Consider the following 21,094-nt stretch of genomic DNA (forward strand, 5'->3'; position numbering starts at 1 on the left):
AAGAACCTTTCTTTTGGAAAATGCATCCATTAATGTACAGTAAATAGACAAAAGACTCAAATGTGGCACACCAATTATCAAATCGAGATTAGTTTCAGAATGGACTGTATTTTTTTTTAGCTAAAATAAAACAAAAGATCATGGTTCCAGCCCAGGGAACACACATACTGACAAAAACTGTATCCCTTGTAATAAAAGCATCTTCCAAATGCATAGATGTAAAAGCACAACCACATTTTGAAGTTCTTTACAAATGATCTTTATGGTATAAACTTAGTATCTTTAATCTACATGTATAATATACACAAATGTACAAGAATGGCATTATTTCCTTGCTTTTCTGTAACCAATTTCTACAGCATTTTATGGCTCATTCACATTTTTAGGATTTTGATCCATTTTTATATAAAAAGAAATGCAACAGCATGTGCAAAGTTAAAAATACAGTTTCAAGACTTGATCTGCCGGCAGAGAGACCCGATCTGAGTTATGCAGCTGGTCACAGCAGAGGGAACTTGCTGTGAGGTCTCGCTCCGCCATGATGCCAAAGCCTCCAGGGCCTCTTTGGGGTTACAGGGCGCCAGGTCATAAATTGCATAGACAGCGGATAACTGCACCTCATCAGGCACACCTACAATCATATAACAACTGGTTAGTGGTTGTGTTGTGGTTAAGGGTTTGAGCCACTAACCCCATTGTTGTAGGTTCATCCCTGGATAGGGGCAGTTTATGCACTGGATATTCACAGGAACACAAACATATTTAATACATCTGATTCTTTTGGCATTAAACTAAATGTCTTTAAGTTACAGTATTGAATTTGAATATTCATTAGTACAAGTAAAATACCTTCTGTAATCCCATGTTTGCCAAAGAGGTTTATGGCTTTTGCAACATTCTGCACTGATTTGAACAGCCTCTGCTTTATCCCTAACTGACCAAGTCGTCCTGGCAAAGAAGAAAAACATATACAAAAGATGAAAACACAATTCTGGGCTCTCTTCTTCTCTCTTTTTAATCTGTGGTCTTTTTTGGAAAGTGATTTTTAACAGGTCTGAACTTAAAGGCGGGGTGCATGATCTCTGAAAGCCAATGTTGACATTTATAAATCACCTAAACAAACACGCCCCTACCCCAATAGAATCTGGGCCTTCATTTGATAGACCCGCCCCACACATACGCAACCCAAGCAATGATGTCAGTTAGTAGACACACCCCTTACTGCTGATTGGCTACAAGTGTGTTTTGGTAGTCGGCCCGACTCCCTTATCCAAAGTGTGTTTTAAAAAAATTATGCATCCCGCCTTTAAACCTGCATGTCAGTAACGTTACAACAGTTATGTATCATGAGCATGCAACCACTGCACCATGGCTCTGCACCATGTGTGCAACAAATACGTGTGAATGGAAATTACATAGCTTATAAATAGAAAGAACAATAATTTTAAATAGTTTACTAAAAATGTGATTCAGCAACTTACCAATTATTCTCAGAACGGCTGCTACAGAAACATCTCGGATTGGGGTTTGCAGGGGCCTCTGCTGTGTAACCCATGCATTCATGATGGGCCAGAGCTCTTTGCTATAGCATTTCAAAACATACAATGATGATTAATATATGAATTATATTTCATTTGGACACTAAATGCTTCTGCATTCTGTGTGGGGTAGATAAACCATACCCAATAACAACGTCATGCGTCCACTTCCAGTTCATGTGTGTACATAGAAGATCCAATGTGTATATGTATTCCCATGCAGCAGGGCAAAGATCATGGCCGTGACGCTGATGCTTCTGAAATGTCAAATCTTTATCCTCCCGAAGTGCTTTTAATGTACTGTTGACCATTTTAGAAATATCATGTGGGGGGCTCTGGGAAAGAAAGACAACGGTTACAAATCTTTAAATGTTACTATCACATAACAACAACATTTTTGTACATAGTATGCTGAATAAATAAGCTATGAGGACTGCATACCTTATCCCAATGCAGATATTTTGTAAGGTACTCCAAAATTTCTCCTTCTGCTTTTAGCTGGGCCACAGTTTGGATGGCTTTGCACAAGGAGGTTTCGTGGAAGAGCACACTTGGCCATGTTGTGACCATGAACAAGATTAACTTACAGGCATCAGGAAAATCTGAAAGTAAAGGAAGATGTGATCAACAACAACAAAATCAACGTGAAGGTAAACCTCGTCTTAAAAAAATGGCATGTTAAGACCTTGGTATAGATGACTTTTTACATACAAGTGTGACGCCGATTTCGCAATCAGAATGGTAGGCACGCACCGCCAGAATTTTCTAAAAAGGGAAGTAACACTACACTTTCGTTCCATTGACTTTCATTCATACGCATGCAAAGGCATCAAACTGAAAATGCAAGCTTATGCAAAGATATTTCACTGTGTACCAAAGTCTAGTAAAATCTGCAAAGTCATCTCATGTATCATGACCAGTAGAAAACACAGGTACGTCACAGTGTGACCTTTCTCTATACTGAAAAGCAAAAATGGACGAAGCCAAAGAACTTAAATTGACGAAACACTCCCCACCCATATTCATAGTATCATCCAAAAAATATTTGCATGTTTAAAGTCTAGTTTGACCGGCTCTTAAGCGCACATACTTTGTACGAGCAAGTCGTTAATTGTCTTCCAGTATTTAATTGATCCACAAGGTGGCAACCGTGCCCTGGGGGCATCAATTCACCAAGGTAGTCCATTAAAAATGCATAAAACTAACTGAAACGTGCGCAAGCTGCACCAACAATGGAGGTCATATATAAAAGATTGAGTGAAGAGGTAAGGATGTACCCTCATTTATACAACTGTACCTTGAAAAAGTACAAAGACCCTTACGGACCACTGTAGGCCAGGAGAAGTATTGCATGCGTCCAATGCCTACGTAGGCATTTGAGTCAAATGAAGTATGCTTTGCGAAGCTGTGCGATCGACTGTGTGCTTACCTTGCATACATGCGTTGAAAAAAAAAAAACAGAAACCTTAAAGGGCACCTATTTCATTTCTAAAAAACAATGTTATTTTGTGTATTTGGTATAATACAATGTGTTCGCATGGTTTATGGTAATAAAAAAAAAACAAATTTTTTTCCACAAACCGTACATTTTTGTAGCTCTAGATTTCACTCTCTTCCTGAAACGCACGGATTTGAAAAGCTCTGTGTCCCTGATTGGTCAGCTAATTTGTACGTTGTGAATGGACTGAATATCTAATGTCAGTCTTTCCTACATCACCAATCCCAGGAAGTAAACTGTTGCCTACAATCTGTGTTTGTTGTAGTCCAAGAAAAAAGATATACATTGGAGACGATAACTCGCATCATCATTTACTTTGGGGTTTGTACCTTTTGCATATCGTCAACATGTACTAATACACACTTACATACCAAAGGAAATCTAAAAATGTGAATTTGACCATAGGGGCTCTTTAAAGACAAGTGTTTCTAAACGAACTATAAATGTAAGAAATGCTTTTCAGCAATCCATTACAAAGACTGCAAACTACTTATTACTGAATTGTGAAGTTACACAGTCAAACAGTTTTTCCTCATTTCAGCACTGCAAAAAATGATTTTCAAGAAAAACATTTTTAGTATTTTTGTCATGTTTTCAGTAAAAATATTAAAAAAATTCTTAAATTAAGATGTTTTTTCTTGATGAGCAAAATTACCCAAGAAAATAAGTCTAGTTTTTAGACAACATGTATCAAATTTAAGTGAATTTGTGGATAAAACAAGCAAAAAATCTGCCAATGGGGTAAGCTAAAAATCTTGAAATTTTTTCTTAAAGACTAAATTCAAGGACAATTCAAGAAAAATTTGCTTACCCCATTGGCAGATTTTTTGCTTGTTTTGTGCACAAAATCATTTAAATTTGATATACTTATTTTCTTGGGTCTTTTAGCTCATCAAGAAAAAGCATCTTAATTTAAGAATTTTTAGATATTTTTACTTAAAATAAGACAAAAATGCTAAGAATTTGTTTTTCTTAAAAATAATTTTTTGCACTTTAGGGGCTCTGACAAATTCGCTTACATTTATATTTTTATAGATCATTTTGCTCATAATAAATCTTAATTTAAGAATTTTTAGATATTTTTACTGAAAACAAGAAAAAAAATAAAAGGGCGGCTTGATGATGCACCAGAGTCACTGCGCATGGACCCACCCCAACACAATCAGAAGGAATTCATTTAAGATGCAGCAGTATTTGAAAGTTAAGAAAGACGGCAGCTGTCCCACAAGTGGGCATGATTTCAGTGATGACAGCGGACAACCCTGCAGGGTTCGAGAGCAGAAAATCCAGCCTGTTTTTCTAAAATTTTGAATTTATTTTATGTACTTGCCATTTTTTCGTCATTCAAGTTTGGCTGGGTGGGCAATATCACATTTTGCTGTGGTGTGACAAACTGAGAACACATTCAATATCAGACTTCACATGGACTTAAAGTGCAAAATACTGGCAGAGAAACTGATCTATGTTAAATGAAGATATCTTAAAAAGACACAAAATAAGTTGCTCACCCTCTTTGAGAATACTGTAGGCCAAAGCATGAGCTTTCTGATAGTCCCCCATCTGGCGACATAAACCCGTGTAGACTCTACACAGAGCTTGCATATTTGCGCAATTCAAAATGCTTCTTTCCGTCTTCAGTTTCGTCAAGATGGCAGACATGAGGTCTTCTGCTGAAGACTGAGAAAGCGGAGTAAAAAAGTCAAGATGTGCATTAACAACCTTAAGTGATTAACAAGAAAATCTTTATTGTGCAAAGCAGAGGTGCTTACCTGACATACACAGAAATCAGCAATCACAGCCTTTTCTTCATCGATCAATATGGGCTGCTGAGATATTCTCCCCAGAAACACGTGGCTCTTAACAACAGGCAACACTTCGAAACAGGTGGCTGCTATTTTGGCCAGTGCTTCTGAAATTTGGATCTGTTTGCCATCTTTCTTGGTGTCCGGTTTATGTTCTACTTTCAGATTTGTTCGATTGCTTTGCATGTCTTGATGAGATTTAGAGGAGTCTGTTTTGATGACACCCAGTGGTTGATGATCCATTACTTGTTCTGTAGGAGAAACCATCGCAGAAGCGGGCGAACAGTTGTCCAGTCTGAGTCTTTTAGCACTCTTTGGCAAAAGCATGTTCACACCTGTCCTTTTTGGTTTTTGTTCAGTTTTAGTAAAGGCAGTGGATGAGGAACTGATGCTTTTGTTTCCCGATATCTGGCTAATGGATGTAGGGGAAGCACCATTTTCATTGCCAGCTCTGTTCAGGTTAACATTTCCCCGGAGGATGTTTAAAGTGCGTGCTCGTGCAGAGAGCTCAGGATACATACTGTCCAGCATTTGCATTGAATTTTCCTGAGGAGAAGCAGCAGGAGGTGAGGAGGATATGGCAGACGATGGGAGTCTTCCTGGGACCGGAACGGCATGTTTTGGAGTAGCTGATCCAAACTGCAATGGTGAGGAAGGAACTCCACGAGATGGCGATGGAGTAGTCAAACAAGGAGACATTTTTGATGCATCTAGAAGAGCTGTATCAATAACAGGCACTGATGTTGGCTTCTTTGGAGATTTTGGTCCATCAGTTGCTATCCTTGATGGAGTAGGCTTTGATGGTGTGTGATGTTTTACAAATCTTGGAGGAGTAGCAGTCAATGGCATAACAACTGGAGGTAGTGGTGGACCCATTTCTGTCCGAACCCGAGACAAACATGGGGTTGGTGTAACGTGAGCTTTTGTGTTGAGATCTGGAACCTTTTCTTCATTTTCAGAGTTTCCTGCATCTAAACTAATGTGGTTTGATGTGCCGGTACCCTCAGGACAATCCACGGCGGAGTCTCCTGATGCTATACTGTTGTTGTAAACATTACCATCTAAACTTTCTATGCCAGAGCTTAGGTCATCGATTAACATCTCATTATGTTGGGGAGATCTGTCGTTCGTCTGCAGTGATGTTTTTCTCAGTTTCTCTGACTCGTCTACTTCTTGCAAATCCTCAGTGGCAGTTTCAGTTTCACCGTCTGATGGCTTAGCATCTCGTTCATCTTCAGGCTCCATGTCTCCTGTGGAAAGTCTAGAGTAAGACTTGTCTGTGTTTTCAGAAGGCTCATCCTTGGAAAGATGATTTGTCTCGGAGACATCGTCCAGCTCTTCCAAGGAGATCCTTACCTCTGACCTGGAGCGAACCCGCCTAACCTTTCTCTTCAAACCAAAGTGCCCTTCATCTTCTGATGACGATTCTACATCTTTTGAAGACTTCAAAGTGGAAACATCATTCTCATGTGAACTTTTCTGATGTTCAATAAGCGCACTTGTTAAGGTGTTGGTCGGAATGTCATGGGTTGATATATCTGTTACCGTCCTTATTTCAAGATGTACAGGAGATTTTAATTCCTCATTTTTAGGGCCATCCAACCTACTACAGTTTACATCAAGTGCTGTAACACTGTTTTCATTTGACTTCAGTGACTGTATCTGAGAATGATTGTAATCTGCAGATTCAACAGAATTGGTGGATATGGGGTCAGGTTCCACACACGGTTGAGGATTTGAGGTTTCCAGTGAGTTCACAGAAATATTGGTGACTTTTGTAGCCTCATTCAAGTTTTGATTCACAAGCAAATCCTCTCCCACAACTTGTTTGGGATCTTCTTCTAAGGAACTTTCCACTGTGGCAACATTTTCTACAGACGGCTGTGGAGCTGGATTTTGGGTGTCACCCACAAAGCTTTGCTTTACTTCAGACATATCCTCTACCTCCATGGACTGGCTGTCAAATGATGCGTTTTCCAATTCCAGATTATCCACAGATTCTGTATTCAGATGATTAAATGAAGACACAAGAACAGAAGGGGTTTCCACTTCTTGTGACTTCTGATTTTCGATATCTGTACATGTTGTGTTTTTAAGAATATGCAAATTTGAAAGTGCTTCTGGTTGATCTTCCTCCAAAATATCCAACACGGGTTGGTCATCATTTGAGCAAACCTAAATAAAAAAATATATATTAAATTGTAATACTATTCATTTGCTTCTGCAAGTTTCCGTTGTGATAATAACTTAAAGTTTCACAATAGCACTAAGTATTAAAGACAGTGTAGGTGATTTGATCCAAAAACATTTTTAGTTATGCTGGTTGAAAATCTCATCACATTTTGATAGCAATCACTGGGATAAGTTATCTTAATGTATTTTTATAAATGTTTGTCGTCTGTGAAAGGCGTAGGACCAAGAAAAACATTCAACCAATCATTGCAATCGGACCGAATGCAATGAATGGACAAAAGCAATTTTTACTTCTCCTCTGTCAATGTGTTTTTGCATACCACTGAGCACCAAGTTCACACAGACTTCCTAAGTCATCAGTGCTTTCAATGTTTATGTTCAGTAATGTAGTGATGCTATTCGCTTTTTCCTGCAAAGCTTTCTCACTTGTAAATGAGACATGATGTACGGGACTTCTGATCACTTCATGTGTTTTGGAGGAAGCGTGGCTTTGGGTGGTGATTTGAATGGAGAGTAGAATCGTGATTTCAAAGTTAGCATTTTTCAAAATCGCCCATTTTACCATTTAAGGGGCTGGACACACCAAAACTTTTAAACGCGGCTGAAAACGCCTTGAGGACGCCCAATGCCAGCTGTTTTTCAGCTGAGCGCTTTGGTAGCTGTGATACTTCAGCTGCGAGCCGGTTGGTTGCTGTGGTAATGTCCCGCCCCTCCTCCACTGTGATTGGGCGGCCGTGTGAGAACTGACATTGACGAGCGGAGCTTTTCTCCCAAAGTTGAATCTCTTTCAACTCTCGACGCTCAGCGCCGAGCGCGGAAAAACCGCCGAGCGCCGGTTTTCAGCGCAGAAAAAAACCCGCTAGCTGCTGGCTTATTTGAAAAACGCAGAGCTTCCATTGGAAACAATTGAAAACATGCGCCGGCCGCGGGCGTAAAAGTTTTGGTGTACACAACCCCTAAGTTCTCCTTACTATGATTGCAATTCATTAACATGTAAAGATGTTACTTCATTGCCTAATGCAAAAGAATATTCATGTAATTATCGTAATTGTTGACTTACCAATTCTGTTAAAGGGCTTTGTAAAGGTGATAAAACATCAGGCAAAGGTCTGAACCACTCTGTAATGTCTTCAAAATCTGGGTTATGGTCTTCCCATAATAAGTCTTTGTTGTTTATTTCTTTCTGTGAGGATTCATCCACTTCATTTGTCTGGCGGTCCACATGTTCAAGCGCATCTGATCTTACTTTCCTCTTTCTTCTTCGTGTACTGGACTGCTGTTCTTTATTGGGCTTGAAGAGGTTCTGAGGTGATGATTTAGGGCTGATGATCTGTGGAGATGCCCCCAGCCTGGTGCTCAAGAGGTTTGAAGACAGCGGGTGAGTTTCTGGACACTGTTTCCATGGAGATGAACAGGAATCCTGTGTTCTTAAAGGACTGGTAAGCATTTGTTGGGGTGGTGTTGTGTTAAGTTGGGTTTTCAAAGGTGTAGGTTCTTCTGATGAAGAAAAATAAGTTGCCACTTTTATACAAATAAGCTTGGGATTGATACTGAATAGAATACATTGAAAATGAATTTGAAAAGGACTACCATTGAGAAGCAACTGCTCGTTGGTTTGTAATGAAGGTTCCCTTAAAGGACTAGTAAGCATTTGTTGGGGTGGGGTTCTGCTAAGTTGGGTTTTTAAAGGTGTAGGTACTTCTGATGAACAACAATAAGTTGCCACTTTAACACAATAAAGTTGGGGAAATTGATACTGAATAGACTCCAATGAAGAGTCTCAAAATCAATGAATTTGAAAAAGATTACCATTGAGAAGCAACTGTTTGTTGGTTTGTGATGAAAGTTCCCTTACAGGACTGGTAAGCACTTGTTGGGGTGGGGTTCTGTTAAATTGGGTTTTCAAAAGTGTAGGCTCTCCTGATGAACAAAAATCAGTTGGCACTTTAACACAATTATTTAAATGAAAAATATTTGATCATTGAATTTGCGAAGGATTACCATTGAGAAGCAACTGTTCATTGGTTTGTGATGAAGGTTCCACGCAACGCCAGAGTTCCTCCAGAAGCTTTCTGACTTTACCTTAAATGTAAATATTAAAGGGTTGTTAACACTTAAAGGGACACTTCACCCATTTGCATTAAGCTTTGTATAGTTAGAACCCCAGTCATGTTTTTGAATGGTCATGCATCATTTCCTCAGTTGCCGCTGAGACAGGAGAAATACAGATTTCAGTGTTGCACTTCCTTCTTTCAATGATGTAAAAATCATCATTTTGCATCATTGAAAGAAGGAAGTGCAATGTCTTTGTTAAGGGAGTGAGACTACAAACACCCATTTTCTCTGTCAAATAGGCACAAAATTGAAAAATGAATGTTAAATTTCGATTACAAATATGACACACTTTTAATAAAGATTAATGTTTCTACGGGTGAAATGCTCCTTTAATGATAACCATATCATTAAAAACCACTTAACTGTCACTGTTCCTCTAGAGGAACACCTAGGTTTACTTTAATATTTTGGATGTAAATGTTTATTGAATCATGACAAACTATATATTTCTGGAAAGGTCTAAGCCTCTAGAATACATATTTCAGCAGTGTTTTATAAAATAAATTATGTAGGGGGAGAAATTGATTCATTTATGAAGAGAGTGTGCTTCAAAAGATATAGATCCTGCTAGATGTCACTGTCCCACCGGTGGGATGCCTACAATTACTTCAGTGTTTTGCATATTAATTCTTATTTAATCATGACAAACTGTATATCAATGGAAAGCTCTAAGAGTGTAGTTTTCATTCGTCAGCATCATTTTGGGAAAAGATTGACATAGTGCGAGTCATTTTCTAAAAGGTCACAGGCCCTCAAGCGGGCCCACATTGTTTTTACATATTTATAACACTAACACCCTATCCTAAACCTAAACATCTTGACAAACTATATATCATTGGAAAGCTCTAAGAGTGTAGTTTTCAAATTTCATCACAATTTTTGGAAAATTATGACAAAGTCAGAGTCAGTTTCTAAAACGTCACGGGTCATAGGTGGACCATTTTCATTTCTATAATTTTATTTATCAAATTAATATGTTATTGCATTATTTTTAATTATTAAAATAAATGTAAACTGCTACATCAATTTTTCTGTTAAATATTTACACCTCCAGAAACATCAGTGAAAAACCTTACATTGTCTTCTTAAAAATAACACCATAATTAGGCTTCTAAACCAAAAAATGCCAGAGTTATATTCATTTGAAGCTGCACATCAACTTACAAAAAAAATTACAAACAGTAATTTCTTAGTCTAAACCTACACCATTTTGCAAAAAGAATAATGTCAGAAGAGTAATTTTCTAAAATGTCACTGAACCTGGAGAAATACATATTAATATTCATAATTCTAATAAATCTATCAATCGTAAAAAATCTTGACAACATATATATATATATATATATATAATCAATGAAAAGCTCAAAGAATGTAATGTTTTCATATTTCAAAACCTTTCAGCATGAATATTAATGCAGTAACATTAGTTTATTAATTTGTGACAAGAGTATGCAGTAAACCGTTGACACCTAGAGGACGTTGTTGGGAAGACCACTAAAGGTGCGACAGAACACTCATTGTTTGTGATTTTAACTTGAAATTTGGATCAAAACTAGTTAAGTCTTGTGGCTATTTTTGTAAAGTTTGGGAGTAAAACAATGTTTTAATAAAGCAATAAACCCCAAGAAGCAGTGGGTTACCAGTGCATTTTATAACAGCTAAGGGCCGTTGTTAGGCACGATGCGAAGCGGAGTGCCTAAAACCCTCTTAGCTGTTATAAAATGCACTGGTAACCCAACGCTTCAAGGGGTTTATTGCATTTATAAAACGGTTACTTCATATGCATAACGTTAGCGGGATTTTATAAAATAAAACACAAATAAGTTGTAATTATATTAGTACAAATATTACTCTTCCGCCAAACAAAGTAGTTCCTCAGAATCAAGTGTGACTGAAACAGAGCGCAGTTCCCAACCAACAGAGATGCAGCAAAGACACAATGAAAATATGATTTAAGACTGTGGTGTTTATTTTATAAATCACCATTTATCTAATTTATACATTAACATTTATATTGTGCTGTTGACGTGATGATCAAATATGCTTGGAAGCATGCTGAACTCTTTCCCCGTCAGCGTTTTTTTTTTTAAGTTGCCACCCAGTTTTAGTTTAATGCCTTGCAGAAAAAATATCTTCTTAAATAAACATAAAATATCAAATGAAAGAACAGACCATCCGCTTTCAAACAAAAACAAACAAAAAAACTTTCATTCATCCTACCTTCATTGTTCTCTTATCACCTCTCAAATTTTTTAGCTAAAAGCGGAGATAATTCCATATTTGTGAAGAACTTTAGTAAGAGATCAGATTGAGCCATCAGAACTTACACTCTGTGTTTTCAGTGTTGAGTGAATGTGTCAGTGTTTAAGTTGGGTAAGATCGCCACCCAGTGGATAATAGCGGACGTATGAACTTGACTTATAAACTCCTCTGACAACGTTTTCTCTTTATCGACGAGATGACTCCACAATATTTATTGACAGTTATCTGGATATCGCCATTAATTGCGCAATTGTAGACAAATTAAAAATATGATTAAAGACACTGGTGTTTATTTTCTTAAATCAGTACGCAGCAACAGTGGCGCAGTGATACTAATGTAATGTGGTCTGAACCGTGAGGTTACCAGTGTATTTTATCACGGCTTAGAACGCGTTTCAACCAATCAGAATGAAGAACCAGAACTGCCCGTTTTATAATGTTTTTTTTTAAATATAAAATTCATACTTTATTGCATTATTATTATTTTTTTAAAATAAGTTTAAATTCCTATAACTTTTATTTAACATTCACAACTCCAACCATTTCAGTCACAATTCTCTTTTAAAAAGAGACCAAGACAATAAGACTAAATAATGAGTTTTATTAATTTGAAGGTGCACATCACCTTCTTACCTCCGAACTAAAGGGGGGGGGCAGTTAACGTTATAGATATCATTTGATAAAAAAAAATGTATTCAAATATGCTGTTCTTGTTGCATTTACAGCAGCTATAACCAGTAGATATTCTCAGCAAATTGCGTGTATCTAAATAGTGCATTTGTGTGATCTATCCTCTTATCTTTTTGGCATTGTCAGTGTAGAAAACAAAAACTAGATGGCACACTTACAAAATTTATAAACAAAAACCTGAAGCCAAAACGTTATTTACTTATTTTAAACTCTATATATGTTTTGATAATCGTTTTGAATCTGATCTCTAACAAAATTCCTTCACAAAAATGCAATTATTTCAGCTTTTTGCTAATATGTTTAAAGACAAAAATAGATAGGATGACTTTATTTCCTGTTTTGTTTATTGTTTGTTTGAAAGCAAACAAGTTAAAAAGGATAGTTCACACAAAAATGAAATGTGAACTATCACATTTGTCATCATTTACCACCAGTAGTTTTTTATTTTGATGAACACAAAATATATTTTGATAAATGATGGATAGCACACAGTTGATGGTACCCATTGAATTCCATCGTATTTGTTTTCCTACTATGGAAGTCAATGTCACTATCGGCCGTGTGTTTACAATCATTTATCATTTATTTTGGGTTAATGGGTTCATCAGAAAAAAAGACATTCATAGAGGTTTAAAACAACATGTTCTTTTTTTGGGTGAACTTTCCCTTTAACAGTGGCCAAATTGCATCTTTAACAATCGATGTCATCAAACAAATAACAAGTCAATTTAAAACAATGTATACCTTTGTCGATATGCAGCTCAGCATCTGTTTGAGAAGATGTACTCCTTTTTTCTAAGATAAAAAAAGTTTATTTATTATTTTAATGACTGATTACAATGAAATAATGGATAAAGCTAATATACTCAAGTGCAATATGTCAACAGGGAACTTGTACCTTTGTTAAACTCCTTCTCAAGTGTGTTCAGCCTTTGCTAAAGACAGTGAGAAAACAATATTCAGCTCTTACAATATTCAGATTCTGGGTTGTGCTTTATTCTTTATTTTGTCTAGGGACATACGCTGAAGATAAGCGAAGAAAGAAAATTCACCTGTGTCGTGTGCAGAATTTCTTCCAGCCTTGTTTTCTCATTTTTTAGGTCCAATATTTCATTGCTCTGTTGAACCTTTGTCTCTGTGTGAAAATAAATAAAAAAATAAACAATAAAAAATATATATATATATATACACAGATCCATTTAAGCGGGAATAATTGTGACAATGCTGTCACAATGTTTTAAGTATATTGTTGTTGTTTTGTGAATGTAGACATGGTAAATATCTCATTTATACTGTTATATTATTAAACAGTAATACAGACCTTTTAGCACCAAAAGTTCATTCTCAATGTTTCCTTTCCTGAAAGCAATAAAAAACACAGTAAACACATCACCAACCAGGACACATCCTCCGCTAGTTCTTTATTATGATGTGAAAGATTTAGTTGTTCTTACAAAATCAGTGTCTTGGCATTTTCCAGCTTCAGATTCTCGACCTCCTCAGCAATCTGCAGGTATTCATCCAGGGAATCCTGTAATGCAGAAAATAAAGCCAAAAATTTAAGATCATGGTGACACAATTAAGTCAAAACAAGAGACTAAGGACTGATAGTACAACAATCCTGCTAATACATAAAATATAAATCCTGCTAATATATAAATATAAATGAGTTTTCTCATCAATTAAGAGAAAACCCTTCACATCCACCAGGTGCCGCTCTTACCCAACTTATAAAACCCAGAAGTATTACCTTCCAAACGGTTCAAACTCTGTGTATGTTTTAAGGATCGCTCTAACTCTGATCTCTATCAAAAGTCCTTCACAAAAAAGTTTTTTTTTTGCATGAATTTTTTAAAGAAACCTCCCCTTATTTGAGAGGTGATAAAAATAGAACAATTAAAAGGTAGGATGAAACATTTTTTATATATATGTAAAGCAGAGGGTCTGTTATTTAACTTGATACATTGTATTTTTTATATATTAAAAAGAAGGCGGCGGCATGAAACTTTTGTGAAGTCATAAAAAATGCTAGCGCTGACAGGCTACTTAGCAAAAAAAAAAAAAAAAACATTAAACAAGCCTAAATACTGACAATACAACTTTGATGGCATTTAAAACAGTATTTAATCACTATAATACCGTTAAAACCAATATAAAGATAGTAGCTGCGTTTCCATTACCTTTCAAACTGCTCAAATTAAAAGTGACAATGCACCCAATGGAAACACAGCAATTTCACATAAACTCCCATATATGATAAAAAAAAGTTTTTAGGCTCAGAAGATGTGGTTTTTCAGGCAATCTGAAAAGGGAATATATTGTAATACTCTAATAGAAAGTTTTTTTTGGCATTAAAAGGGCACCTGACGCATGTAAAAGTCACATAACAATTCTTTAAATATGCCATGGTATGTTTGGTTAGACAAGAAAAGATGTGTTCAACTTCATGTGCTGTCACAAGAATCGGCAAGTGCATGACATCAAAAAAATACCACAAGAGTGCTTCGGGGGTCGGCTGCACTGTATATGCTTTCAAGTCGAGGCACCTAATGATTGTACAACATTAATACTTGTGGACCTGAAAGTTGCATATGGAGATTTATTTTTTTGGATTAGCCAAAATTTCAATTACATCACTAACCTGAGTTTTTTGCAGATCCTCTTCTAATGTTTTCTGCTGAGCTCGGAGCGTCTCGTTTTCCAGATTCTGCCTCTGCACCGTGTCTGGGAAAAGAGACGGGCACAGCAGCACAAAATATTTATATTACAGAAATAGTGCTGACCTTTTTAGAAATTACTTAAAGGCAGGCTCTCTGATTTGATCCAGAAATATTTTTAGTTATACTGGTTAAAAGTCTCCTCACATCCTGATAGCAATCACTATGTTAAGTTGTTAAAATGTATTTTTATAAATATGTCTCATCTGTGAAAGGCGTAGGACCAAAAAATGTTCAACAAATCATTAAACTGATCGCAATAATTGGACACATGCATCTGTGAATGGGTTTTGCATATGCCACTGCACAACCTGTTCACGCAGACACCATACGTCAGGGTTCCCCAAATCTTACCCTGGAGGGCCGGAGCACTGCAGAGTTTAGCTCCAACCCTGATCAAACACACCTGAGCAAGCTAATCAATGTCTTCATGATCACTAGAAAATCACAGGTGGGTACGTTTGATTAGGGTTGGAGCTAAACTCTGTAGTGCTTCCGGCCCTCCAGGGTAAGATTTGGGGAATCCTGCCATACGTCATCAGCGCGTTCACGTGCGCTCACCACCCGTCTGTAAACAGAGGGAGAATGGCAAATTTATTGCTGAATTGACAACCTGCACAGGAGACACAAAACAATTTTTTTTTTAAACAACGACAAAAAAAACCCGTCTGGATCAGCAAAGAGCAAAAACCTGAATTAACATCGGTAACTTTACTGTTTTACTACGAGATGCAAACAGCTGCAGGAAGCAATGGGTCTGAAAGGGTCTTTGCAAAGTTTATTTTTGTAAGGTAGGTATGCAATATGATTGTATTTAAATGGATTCAGATATTCTACTTTGATGAAACATTGTGTTCCTTATGAAGTTTGTGTTTCTTTACGAATTAGCGTAACGATACCGAAAACATTCATTAACTAATTCCAATTTAAAACAGTTATTTATGTTCTTATGTTATTCACTTTGTACTGCAAAGTTTTCTCACTGGTGAATGAGACATGAGATGTGGACCGTGGATGTCCGGTTCGTGTGTGTTCATGTGTTTTGGAGGAGGCGTAGCTTTGATTGGCGATTTGAATGGAGGGTGGGATCGTGATTTCAATGCTAGTAGCTAGATACCCTGCCTTTAAGATCCTGGCCTGTTCTGTAACTAAAAGAAATGTTATACATACCCTCAGCTTTCCTTAAGGTTTCTTCAACTTTTTCTTTCCTGGGAATAAATAAGACATAAATAAATAAAGCAGAGAATAACATCACAACGGCAGTACATTGAGATTACAACAGCGTTGTCTTACAGCGAGAGGGTATGAGCGTTGTCAGCTCGCAGTTTCTCCACATCCTCACACTTTTGTTGATAACATCTCAAATCAGCCTGTTACAATAAATTAAAATCAAGAAAGAAAAATAAACATGCATAATTCCAATGATCAACTGTACTATCCCACAATGCATCACTCTGCAGTATGTTTTAACACAGACCTTTGTTTTCTCCAGCTCAGTCTTTGTGTGTTCATACTCCGCTGTCTGTTTCTCTAAAGGCTCCAGCTTCAACAGCACGTCATCCAGTTGTCTGTGCAGTTTGCTGCTTTCTCTAAAATAAACACAACAAACATTAACAAACATTATGGCTCCACCTAGGGAGGGGACACTGCGATTGCATGTGGCAATGAAGCAAGTTTCCATTTGTTTAGGATGTGTGATACATTTTAAGCACATTCAGGTGTCATTTATTTATGATATCAACACCTTCATCTATAATGCACTGCATGTAATGTGGTAAAAGTGGATCATAAGTCTTACCTCTGTGATTTTTGAAGCTGTAATTTTGTGTCAAGGCAAACATGTATGAATCCATAATAATAATAATAATAATAATATGAAAAACATAAACTATGCAGGTTGAAAATTTTAAGTTGATTTGAATTTTTCTCCATACACAAATAACCAGATTTTCATTCAAGCGTTGTCTGCATGAGATCCGATCAATGAATACAGCAGCAAACCCAGATAAAATGAATCAAGTAAAATAACAGGTGGCAGATATTTCATTCAAACATCCACCAAACATTTCGACATGGTTTAAAAGGATATCATCACACTTCTCTTTGTATTCACTCAAAAGACGGCTGAAATAACAATGTGAAAAGGTTAATACACACATTAAAAAGTTTTTGTGTTGCATTGTTAAAGCACTAGTATAACTTTAAATACTAGAATTTCACTATTATACCCAAGTACTAAACATCTACAATTAATCCAACCCAAACTGCTTAACATTCATACAAGAAAATTTTAAAACCACCCATCGACTTATCATTCTATTTACTGACTGGTTTCTAATGTATTTATTCAAGTTACAAACAGCAGCTAAAATGAGTATTAAACACACCAGGATTTTTCTCAGTTAACATATTTCTAAAGGTGCTTTTGACATGAAATTTTCACCAGAAGTTGGTAACAACCCATGCAATCCACACATGCAAGGAAATCAAATCAAACCATAGATGTTCATAAATTAAGTTATGTGTAATAATGTAATATGAACATGTAGTATTGAACACGCTGAAATGTATTTAATACTTTGTACAAAAGCATTTGTGTAATGAAAGCTTCAAGACGCATCATGTATGGAAAAACTTGTTGCATGCATTGCTCAGGTGTGATTTTAACCCAGTCACACAAAAAAAATTTAATCTTGAAGATTTTGTCTGCCTTTTCAATGAACTCTGATCTTTAGTTCTTTCCATAGATTTTCAATTGGAAGTCAGGTGATTGTATGAACCATTCTAGCAGTTTTATTTCCATTCTCTGAAATCAATTTAGTTTCCCTGGCTGGGTTAGCATTTACCCATCATGAAATGTTTCTTGCAAGACACTTTGGTAATGAGAGACTATATTAGAGGCCATCAGTTGGGATTGAACAAGCTGTTATTATTTACCTGATTATTAGTGGCCGACCGATATGTTTTTTAATGGCTAATGGCGATATTAAAAAAGCTTTATGGCTGACATGAGGCCGAAATAACACAACAGTTATTACAGTAAATAAGAGACTAAACAAACATATGTTATGCATAACATTTATAAATAAAGTACTTAAAACGTATTTACAAGACATTATTAATGTGGATCTGACATCTCACGGTACTGTTTGAATAAGTGTGTTGAACTAGTGTGGTGTGTGACACAACATAACATCATGTTAAAAAGATAATAATTGGCTATTTTACTGTTCGTCAGTCTTCGGCTTTTCATTACAAACAACAAATTTAAGTAAGTACCAATACTGAGGCCGATAATAAAAACATCTTTATATTGGCCGATATACCGGCCTCTGCAATATCACTACTGATTATAACCTATGGTCTAGGCTTTCTATGCTTTTTTCACCTCCTTTTTTTTCAGGGGTCCGATACTTTTGCCTGTGTCTTTTTACACAATTACACATAACTTAATGTACGGAGATCTATGGTTTGATTTCTTTCCATGTGTTGAGTACATGGAACATTTGGTGAAAACAATGTCAACAGCATCTTAAAAAAATTTGGGATGTGTTCAATACATATTTTACCTGCAGTAATAAAATCCATGCACTGACAGTTGGGGATGTAAACATTAAAAACAAACTACTCACTCTGTGTCAATGATCTTCTGCTTAAGTGTTAACAAAGCAGCAACATATTCATCCAAGCTCTGAAAGCAAGTAGACATGGCATCAGGAATATTAATCAAAAGCCAGTAAAAATAAACAGGACAACATCTTAAACTAAACTTTGAATGTTATCCCAACTTTTAGAAATCTTACTGTAGCTTTCTGTATCTTAACTGGCATAATGTCGCGCTAGAAGAAAAAACTGTTAAATCACTTTGGATAACATGGTCCACCAAATCAAATGGAAATGTAAGTGTGACCACATAAGCTACATACAATGGCATATGATGCAATATTTAAGTTGCTGGTAAGGAACTAGAAAAACATCAACAATTCTGGTGGGAAGATATCCAAAATCTAAACAAATTACTTAGTTCTGTGATAACACAAGCGTTGTTTGTTCTGACTGTACATTAAAAACAGTGGCTGAGACAGATCAAAACATTGATCAAGTAACGTTAACTTTATTCGTGCATACAAACGTGTTGTTGTTGTTAAAGATTATTGCTGGATTAAATGATTCAATAGTAACTCTAATGTCACAGCCTGGACATCATCACTGCAAAAACTAAAACAAGATTGTAGATGCTGATTTCCGACTTCTCACCTGATTTAAAACAGTGCAGTTTTGACAAGTGCCAGAAGTCGCATCAGAGGCGATTTCCGCGACTTTTGACTGATTCTCTCCCGGCATCATGGTATAACCTCGATAATGTCAGCAAACCGTAAACCTTCACCTTAATTTACAATTATCAAAACGTGTGACCAAAACGTACTCATCATATCAACGCACATACAAACGTTCCGCAGCATGTTGACTGAGGACCCAAGGAAAGGACCCCAGGTGTCCGTCGAAAACGCCTGATTAAAAGTGATGTACATCGCTTTATAATGTGAAACGCACGTGCGAAATCAAACCTCATATTAAGAACACACATGTTCTGTGGTTGAGTATACTCTCGGACATACTGTAGGCGGGAAATAAATTCTTGCATAGAAGGTAGAATTCCAAATAGGCAGAGACTGGGGCAGAGAGAAACAGATGGGCGGAGCTTACCCGTTTGTACCGCTGGTCACATGGCCTAACCGGAGTGGTTCGTATCTATTTTACAGTGATTTTGAAGATTTATTTTAAAGTTTGCTGCGGCGGATAACATTTCTGCAAACATCTCATTTTTTTACTGTCTATGATACAGTTATCACAAAGGAGGCGGTTAGCTTGAAATACGCCTCAAGTTTAATTGCAATCCCAAGATAAATAAAAATCAAAACCCTTATTTGTCTTATATTGGAAAAAAACTGGTTTTGTGTTTTTCACTTCAACAACTAAGTGACTTTACGCGACCCACAGTTTGAACTACCCTGAACGCATACAAGCCCCCTAGCATGGTGCCCGTAGGTTACCAAAGCACATTCTATTAGCATAATCAATTTTAAAATGTATTTTATTTATTACATATTTTATATTAGCTTGGCTTCCTTTATATATGTTAACATTTTAAACATTGAAAAATCATATCAACAAATAAAATAAACAAGTAAAACAAAATGTTTTGGCTAGACTTTACCAAAACTTTAAAAATCATTCATCATTTTCAAAGATATTTTTTTCAGCTGATGAATAATAAAACATTGACAGGCAAATTAAAACGAGATAAAAACAAAATCGAAATTAAAAGAGGCACATTCAAAATTTGAAAAGAAGCGCGCGAGCTCAGAATAAACGTTAAGTCCGTTAGTGTCGACAGTGGCTGAAAACCTGTTATGTTGATTTTACATCGGTAAGTCGCATTGATATTTTGTAGGAAATAATTTCAGTGTAGTGAAAACCTTTCTCTTACCTGATTTCTAATATAAAATAGGGCTGTCAAAATTAACTCGTTAACATAAACTAATTTTAACGCCGCTAATTGTATTAACGAGCGATTAATGCAAACCGCAATTTCTGTTTGACCCTTGGTCTAACGTTAACGCAGCCTTTAGACAATATCTGGTCCGAGCTGTCTAAATGAGTCGGATGTTTTCATAAAAATTAGAACATGAAGCCTTCGTCTAGCGAATCCAATGGTCATTAATTTGAAAATCTAAATGTATATTTTTTGTACTTTTCTGGGAGGTTACCGTTCGCATGCTAAAAGGGCGTGTTGTAGGGTTACTTTTTCAACGAATTTGTGCAATTTGCTTGTTTGTAATAAACAAACTGTTATTCATTGTATTTTATGTTGTTGGGTATCACAAAACGGAATATAATATGTAGGTACTAATACACAAAGGATGCGGGTCCATCCATCCGGTCCATACACTTGCACGTTTCATTTTGATTTTGGTTTTAAAACATGCAGGAATTAAAAATAGAGTGCAGTACTTGCTTGATGGTAAAAGAGTTATTGAAAGAGATCAAGTTCGGGACCTGATAATTAATGTTAAAAGAGTTATCGATAGACAATACGATCTTCATCGCGCTGACTTACAAATCTGAAGCGCGTGCACAAAGACGTGTGAGTGCCCGACCCCGATACATTGACAGAATTACTGTTTAAAAAATATCTGTTTTAACAAGAATTCACGCAGATATAAATAATCTGTTATTTCTTAAGTGAATGTTTGATTTACTGTTGAGGAGAAATAC

At 36.4% G+C, this 21,094-nt stretch overlaps 1 protein-coding gene across 4 annotated transcripts; it reads right to left on the reverse strand.

Annotated features, from left to right (window-relative positions):
- Positions 1-257: 257 nt before the first annotated feature.
- ice1 (KIAA0947-like (H. sapiens)) lies at positions 258-19,288 on the reverse strand. Of its 4 annotated transcripts, none has more exons than XM_073811675.1 (25): positions 19,073-19,288; positions 18,619-18,654; positions 18,448-18,506; positions 16,904-16,939; positions 16,614-16,631; positions 16,293-16,404; positions 16,109-16,185; positions 15,986-16,023; positions 14,740-14,822; positions 13,553-13,629; positions 13,420-13,457; positions 13,151-13,233; positions 12,997-13,033; positions 12,843-12,893; positions 9,033-9,113; positions 8,841-8,951; positions 8,622-8,732; positions 8,092-8,525; positions 4,806-7,013; positions 4,545-4,713; positions 1,980-2,140; positions 1,683-1,873; positions 1,482-1,582; positions 850-948; positions 258-631 (listed from the first exon to the last, which is right to left on the reverse strand). In XM_073811675.1, the coding sequence occupies exons 1-25, from the start codon at positions 19,160-19,162 to the stop codon at positions 450-452; spliced, it is 4,683 nt and encodes a 1,560-aa protein (XP_073667776.1). In that variant the 5' UTR covers positions 19,163-19,288; the 3' UTR covers positions 258-449. The 4 variants fall into 4 exon arrangements, with proteins under 4 accessions (XP_073667776.1, XP_073667775.1, XP_073667777.1 ...); XM_073811674.1 differs by having other exon boundaries at positions 8,092-8,528; XM_073811676.1 differs by lacking the exon at positions 18,619-18,654 and having other exon boundaries at positions 8,092-8,528.
- Between the last annotated feature and the right edge of the window lie 1,806 nt (positions 19,289-21,094).

The sequence above is a fragment of the Paramisgurnus dabryanus genome, chromosome 13 (assembly GCF_030506205.2).
Source record: "Paramisgurnus dabryanus chromosome 13, PD_genome_1.1, whole genome shotgun sequence".
Classification (NCBI taxonomy): Eukaryota; Metazoa; Chordata; class Actinopteri; order Cypriniformes; family Cobitidae; genus Paramisgurnus; species Paramisgurnus dabryanus.

Coding starts and splice junctions, on each gene's coding strand:
- ice1 (XM_073811674.1), bottom strand. CDS start 19,162: ATGATGCCGGGAGAGAATCAGTCAAAAGTCGCGGAAATCGCCTCTGAT. Junction 14,823..15,985: donor AACCTTAAGGAAAGCTGAGG/GTATGTATAACA, acceptor CTCTTTTCCCAG/ACACGGTGCAGAGGCAGAAT. Junction 1,874..1,979: donor AATATCTGCATTGGGATAAG/GTATGCAGTCCT, acceptor TTTCTTTCCCAG/AGCCCCCCACATGATATTTC.